General features: G+C 47.8%; 1 protein-coding gene across 1 annotated transcript; it reads right to left on the bottom strand.

The window, feature by feature from the left end:
* Positions 1-238: 238 nt before the first annotated feature.
* LOC147230243 (purine nucleoside phosphorylase-like) lies at positions 239-7,010 on the bottom strand. Its single transcript, XM_086153468.1, has 6 exons — positions 6,874-7,010; positions 4,725-4,894; positions 4,496-4,599; positions 1,687-1,862; positions 1,286-1,476; positions 239-889 (listed from the first exon to the last, which is right to left on the bottom strand). The coding sequence occupies exons 1-6, from the start codon at positions 6,897-6,899 to the stop codon at positions 684-686; spliced, it is 873 nt and encodes a 290-aa protein (XP_086009594.1). The 5' UTR covers positions 6,900-7,010; the 3' UTR covers positions 239-683.
* Positions 7,011-7,767: the final 757 nt, after the last annotated feature.

The raw sequence follows: 7,767 nt of genomic DNA, 5'->3' as shown, positions 1-7,767 counted from the left end.
ATTCATTTGCAAGGCATCATATTCTACATACTTGGCCAATGTATTAGAAAAAAAGTACAAATTTAACATTTTAACTTTACTCATATATAAGCAAAGCTTAGCAAAAGGCGAATAAATGGCATCAGGCAGGGTTTGGACTAAACTAGGAATTGACAGGGCAAAGTCCATTCATCACGCGGACTTGGACAGGTTAGCCAATAGCTAACACTGGACTTTTAAAGAAATAGGCAGAACCACATTTTTCCTGGGTTATGGTGTTTAATTGTTAGTGCATTGCAGGACCTCTAACTTCACTCTAAATTATGCTGGGAAGGTTTGCCATTTGATGTTCTCAGGCGGTTCCCTCAAACCTCCGGAGTCCAGGCATCATGGAATGTCAGAGAAACAGGACGAGAAACTATTAAGTTTGGGATATGTTAACCTATTGCTCTTTTTCTGAAAAGCTAAAACATAATTCGTACAAAAAGCGGTTGCAGGAGCGTAAGTTTTTGCTGCCAATGTAGAGGCATGCAAGCCGAGGCTGTAATCGTATAAAAAACATAAGCCCATTTTCCATAGGGCTCAACTTCAGGTTTGAAGAAAATGCGATGTTTCTATTTTGTAAGCAATGCAGTGATAATCAGGTGCTAGCCCTAGTGCAGGTTCATGAGTGCAAGGGGGGTTGGACAGGGGGTCAGGGGTCCTCAGGCGTGTTCCAGGCGGCCCACCAGGTTCGACACCAACTTCTCCATCTGCGCCGCCCTCTGCCGGCCCGTCTCCAGCACCTCCTCGTGGTTGGCCTTGGCCGTGCTCTCATAGTCTGTCACCACCATGTTGGTGATCAGTGATATGGCGACGCAGCGCATCCCGGCGTGGCGGAGGGCGAGCACTTCGTGCACCGTGCTCATTCCTGCCGCGATGAAAGGGGGAATATCTCGTCATGTTGCGGTCACATGAGCGACCATCTACATTCAATCATATTAGCCATTAGCTAATCAGATTAGCGAATATATAATGGTAACGTCACGACCCTTGTTAACTTGGGAAGTTAAACTAAGTCGGCAGATCTATTCTCTGCGCTCTGCGCTTAAAGAGCTCCTGAGCCAGTGTGAATTGTTTCATGATCTTCCCGGGGATCGAGTGAATTCACCCCTTCATTTTTTTTTTAATGTGTGGCTTCTCAATTTGCCCCGGACTCTATGCCCAGGAAAATATCTCAGACTATGTCCCGTTGAGATCAGCCTTCAAGATGACATCTCTGAGGCAGCAATGAGGAGTTTGAAATGATAGCGACGTAGCAACCCACCCACGGCGTCAGCCCCGAGCTTGAGCAGAAAACTGCACTCGGCGATGGTCTCGAAGGAGGGGCCCGCCACGGCGCAGTAAACTCCCTCCCGCATGAAGCTGCCGAAGCCCAGCTCTTTTGCCACGGTGACTGTTAGCCGGTTCAGCTCCCGGTCATAGGCGTCTGACATGCTGGGGAAACGCAGACCAAACCTGGGGGGGGGGAGGGAAGGCATTGATGTCAAACTCCAGCTGTGCCAGTTAGTATCCACTCTTTTACCTAATCATAATCCATTCACAATAAATCCAAAATATTATTGTTATGTTGTACAGCAACAATGTTTATTGACGAGCACAAAACCAACAGCGACACAACTTTTGCGCCACAGCGGAGGTGCAGGAAGCACAAACAAACTTACTCACCTTTCATCGTTGGGTCCGGCCAGCGGGCTGACCCCGCAGAGGCCTGGCAAGTTGATGTGGTCCTTGAGGACCATGAAGTCGCCGACCTTGTAGCTGCGGTTGATGCCCCCGGCTGCGTTAGTCAAGATCACGGTCTTCACGCCAAGCAGCTTGAAGACACGCATGGGTGCGCTGACCTGCATGGCAGGAGAGCAGGGGAGGTGCATATTTCACACCCAAGTTGACAGCAGAAATGCCCAAGGAATTAAAAACAATAACCTCTTTGTGTCATTTGTTGGAGCTAGGCTAGCAAAACATTCGGCTTTCTAGCATGTAACGTGTACGATACAGTTGTCGTGCTAGCCATGCTAGCAATGCTGTTATTGTTTGACCTAGGTTTGTATTACAGTTGTTGTGTCAGTTACTCGAGTAATGCAGTTGTAGTCCAAGCTAGGCTAGAAATTCAGTTGAATTCCTAGCATGTAGTGCGTACGATACAGATGTAGACCAAACCATGCCAGTAATGCAGTTAGTGAGTGAGCTAGGCTAGAAATACAAATTTAGTGCGAGCTGGCCTAGCCATACAGTTGTATTTCCGGTATGCGGGGTGTACCATACAGGTGTAGTGTGGGCTATGCTCGTAATACAGCTGTAGAGTGAGCAATAGTGGCGATACAGTCGTAGTGCTAGAAATACAGATGTAGCACAAGCTATGCTTATAATACAGTTGAGTTGTGAGCTAGCAATGCAGCTGTACTTTCGCTATGCTAGTAATACAGTCGCAGTCAGAGCAAGCAAGAAATACAGTTGTAGTTTTTAACTTTTAATTAGGGCAGTGGTTCTTAACCTGGGTTCGATCGAACCCCAGGGGTTCGGTGGGTCAGTCTCAGGGGTTCGGTGGAGGTCAAGACACACATTGGTGATGACATCACTGGCTGCAGGTGATCACGCAACATAGCTTGGCCTATCCGTGCTGCAGGGATTTTGGCGCGATCAGTTGTAGTAACTTGTGACTGTCGTGATGGTACGTCATGTGATTTCTTTCTTAATATTTTAATCCCTTCACACTAATTATGTCGGGCAAAAAAAGAAAGCGGTCGGAAGAATACGTACAATACGGATTCACATGTATGACGGAACATGATTGGAATCGATGTCCTAACTGCATGATTTGCAAAGACAAGATGAGCAATTCTAGACCAGCACCGGCAAAACTAAGGGAAGGCTTCCTTCAGCTACATGGAGATGGGAACTACAAGAACATAGCGCTTGCTGAATTCAAGGTGAAGGGAGCCAGATTCGATGAAAAGGCTACTCTGCCTGTTCTTTGTGCCCATCAACGAAACGATCCTCGATCCAATAAAGAAGGGTTCGGTGAATGCGCATGTAAAACAGGTGGGGTTCAGTACCTCCAGCAAGGTTAAGAACCACTGAATTAGGGCTTGAAAATCGGTATGAAGCTCATAAAGTGTCACTCAACTCTGTACTTCTTCTTCACCTATGACCTGCTACCTTCAGGGGTCTCCACAGTCAATCACCTGCCTCCATCTAACCCTCTCCTCTCACACCAGCTTACTTCCTGTCCTCTTTCCCTCATCCATAAACCTATTTTCTCTTTCCCCAGACTTCCTGCTCAGAAGCTCAAACCTCAGCATCCCTCTACCCACTCTCCCTCCTGCTTTGAGCTTCAACCAAGATTGCACAACATTGGGCAATTGCCTAAAAGAGGAAATTAAGTGTCTTTTTATATCGATGTCTGGATGTGGATACCAGGAAAGAGGGGGAGAAGAATAGCTGTCAGTTCAACGGAAAAAAAAGCTCTGCTCTGTTCCGATAACTAGGCAAATTAAAACACAACTTCCCACTTTCAGTATCTTGATATGCTGATGTAACGGTGGCCTGAGGCGATCGAGCATTGCTCCCCCTTATCCAATGGAGCTGTAGCCTATCCCAGCTTTCATTGGGCGTGATGCGGGGTTCACCCCTGGGTCGGTCACGGGGACGCATTTTGAGACATGCAACCATTCACCCCCCTCATTCACATGTCACATTAAGACAAACAAAATTCACCCTCTCTTTCACACATCTTGTGGACATAACACTATTCACTGTCATTCATACATTCATTCACTCCCATTATCACATAATACAGACATGCTACCATTCACTCATTCATTCATCCATCACAGATACATACAACCATTCACCCTCTCATTCACCCATCATATAGAGACATACAGCCATTCATTCACATGTCATGTAGACACAAATAAAATTCACCCTTTCATCGATACATCATAGAGACGGACAACTATTCACCTTCCTATTCCATTCCTGCAACCATTCACTCAAACATATAGAGACATGGGACCTTTCACTTCCTCATTCATAGATCGTACAGAGCCATCTTATATCTTATCTTTTTATCTCAAACCTTTGATAACTGTGTATGTGTGAGTGTGAGTGTGTGTGTGTGTGTGTGTGTGTGTGTGTGTGTGTGTGTGTGTGTGTGTGTGTGTGTGCGTGTGTGTGTTGGTAGTTCCGGGTGAGGTCTTGAGCTCTTCATTCATAACAAAGACTCTGATGGAGATTAGAGTTAGCTTTAGCTTTAGCTCTTTTCCAGATCCGGACTGAAAACGGACATCTGCGTTGAAAGAAACCCTTACCTTTTCCGCACTCGTAAAGCTCAACTGTGTTTTCTGCAGTTGTAAACACTAATCAGTGAGTTATAAGTGTGTGGCAGCCTGTAAAACATCAGTAACTGATTAACTGTCCCGTTTGGAAGGATGCAAGGCTGTTTGTTTTGTTTCTGACCAGAGCCTCAGCTCACCTTCTTTACGGAGTAGCCTTCGTACAGGTGGAAGCGGCCCTGCATGCAAACACAAGGCTTCCCCTCCAGCGTCCCAAACACCAGCTGCCCAGCATGGCCAGGCACTGCGACACACACACACACACACACACACACACACACATATGTGACATTAGCCTGTTAGCACAAGTTGTAACCTGTGTGCAAAGGATGCTGCAGCTGCGCGTTTTCCCGCAGCGCCAGCACCTACCTGTGCTCTGCGGAAAGTTGGGGATGTCGGCGTACTTGAAGACCTGCGGGTCCTTCAGCAGGCTGGCCAGGCCCCCCAGGCCGGAGCCACACACGATCCCCACCATGGGACGCACCTTGGTCTTTGTCATCAACCAGTCCGCCGTGGCCTTACATTGCTCGTAGCTTTCGCTAGTGGAGGAGAGACACGGCGTTAACGACCACTAGCACCTCCTCGCTAATGGACTCCTTAAAAAGCCTAACACTTAGCAGGCTCCCGTGAAATGAGAACCACAAGGTCTTCAATTAGGGCTTCCAGGAAACGACCGGGTCCCTCGGTGCCCCCTCCCGCTTCGATCCCCCAGTCCGCCGCCACCGACCATATGACGCCACCACATCTATGAAAGCTCTTCTGCAAAGGCATCTCCTCCTTGGGACTGGGCGGTTTCCACCCAGGACGCTATTTTGGCTCTTCAGCACACACACACACACAAACACACACATACTCTTCCCACCCCTTGGCTAAGTTCAAATGAGTCAGCGAGTCGGTGAACTTAGCCCGTTTGGCTGCAACTGGGTCTCTCGTGTTAAACTTAATCTTTTTAATTATTTCTTGAATCATAGAAAAGGGCTCCTGAAAGCGTCTCAGCTGACTTCCTGTCAGTTCCCGACCACGTGCCTGCCAAGATCTGACCCGGAGTCATCCATTCTGGAGGCATGCAGAGTTTTAATGGCTTTCCCTGACACTTTTTTCTTTCCCTTCCCAAAGTCGGCGTGTCGCTATTTCTCTGACAAAGAGCCTTTATTTACAGAGGTACTGGAGTAATTCTATGCCAACTCTCCGCCATATTTTGGTTCACAATCGAACGCACACAGTGGGGCTGGACGGTGGGGAAGCGCCCCAGGCGACAAATCCAACACTCATTTATTTGTACCTCGCAAACAGGAGCCAATCACAGATGATGTTTCGATGAGAGGCTGAGTTTACGCTGGATGAGTCGCCCGTCAATCACAGGGGTCATGCACAGAAACCCACACCCTACGGACGTTATAGGTTCCTGCCACAGTATGAAAACATGCACGAGATCCTGAATGGTTCCTACATGTGAGTGAGAGGATGATTAGTCGTGTGTTTCAATATGGTGTGAATGGATGAATGAATGGTTGTGTGTCTCTAGGTGATATGTGGACGAGAGGGTGGATGGGATGGTTGCATGTCTCTGTGACATTTGAGTGAATGACTGTATGTGTGAATGAGAGGGTTGATTTATGAATTAATGAGTGAAGGTTTGTTTGTCTCTGTAAGACGTGTGAATGAGAGAATGAATGTATGTCTTGAATTGTGGCCCTGCGACAGCAGGATAAGCAGTATCTATAATGAATGAGTATTTTTGGACTGTGAGTCAAAACATCCTAACTAATCTACAAAACAAAGCGCAGAGCGATTTCCGGATTTCTACATCAAATACCGAAATCGCTTGGCTGACAATGGCGCCCCTGGGGGGCTGGAGGTCAGTGCGCCACGCTCTGATTGGTTCAGCGGTCAGGGACGCTCTCCTTCTGATTGGACCCGCCGCTGCACCAGAAGCCAATTACAGCGACCTTGTTAACATTCCACAGGCCGCTGGTGTGTGTGTGTGTGTGTGTGTGTGTGGGGGGGGGGGGCTGAACACACTTCACACACCTCTCCAACATAACAACGCTCTGCCTCGCTTTCCAAACTTATTTTTTTAAAAAAGGAAACGTCACACTGTTACCGGAAGTTACAAATACAAATGTTACAAATAGACCGACCCGGGATGACGTCACGGCGGGACGCGAACCGCTTCCCCATCAGTGAACGGCGCGTTTTTAAATGTGTAACTACATAATACGTGTTGAAAAAGCTGTATTTTTGTGTCACACTCGCTTTTTTCTTGATACTTCTACCCTTTTTAAATATTCGAGGGCGCGTCCCGGCGGATTGCGCTGACAACTGCGCTGACGGGTTCGTCCGTGAACGCATCACCGTTCAAAACCTGCGCAGATTAAAAAAGAAAACCCCGGAACAGGTCTGGGCGGAGCGTGCACAGTGTGCGTGTGTGTGTGTGTGTGTGTGTCTGTGTGTGTGTGTGTGTGCAAACTACTTTACGGAAACGACGAATTCTGATTGCGTGTGTGGACGCACTCACCAGGACGTGGACGCGGACGCAGACATGATGCGGCTGTGCAGGTGGACGCGGGACTGTGGGGCTGTCGGGACGCGGGCGGTGCGTTTTATCAAGACATCCCTCCCACCCTCCACCCATCCGTCCCTCCCTCGACCCACGTCGCCGCCACATCCCACGCTAGCACGTCGCCGCTCGGTCACGGCGCATGCGCGGTTGCTCCTTTGGCCGAGCCGCGGCTTTTCATACACACACACACACACACATTTACAAACAGCGGTAATATAAGCATTCGTTATTTTGGGTGGCATTTATTTTGAAAAATATAAACTTTGTTTTCTGTGTGTGTCCAGAACCCCTCCGCCCACACACACACTCCACACAAATGCCTTCTTTTTTTATTTATTAAAAAAAAAAATTAAAAATCATGCAAACACTCTGGATTCCCTGTCCTGTGTGACACCTGGAATTTAAGTTAAAAGTTAAATCCACCTGGGGATTTTCTGCCCCGTCCATCTCAGCGCCATAGTTCCACTAAAATCTGCACCCTTTGGTTTCAGACTCGGGGCCTTTAAGGGCCCGATTATCAAACTCTCAAAATCTAGAAATGTGTGATTTAGTCCCATCAAAGTCGCCAGAGAGAATGTGAACTTCGCCACGCATTTGACCCTTGCCATAAACAGAAAACAAAAAATAGACAATGCGTCATTTCCATCCAGGTTTCTCGAACCCAATGGCGTCACCAGAGGAGGTGTTGGTCTCCACGGCGATCCCAGGGGAGCTGACCAATTGCTGCCATTGGGGCAACGGTTTCTCGGGCGCCGCTGCTTGAGTCGGTGTTGGGTCGATCGAGATGCATTTATGTATAAATGAATTAAATCAATGTTGTAAATCTGTAAAGTCAAAGTGAAACTAAAA

This window comes from Fistularia commersonii, chromosome 10, assembly GCF_037954325.1.
Source record: "Fistularia commersonii isolate RoL2024-O1a breed Wild chromosome 10, RoL_Fcom_v1.0, whole genome shotgun sequence".
NCBI classification, from domain to species: domain Eukaryota; kingdom Metazoa; phylum Chordata; class Actinopteri; order Syngnathiformes; family Fistulariidae; genus Fistularia; species Fistularia commersonii.
This window is presented reverse-complemented; position numbering and strand designations above follow the sequence as displayed.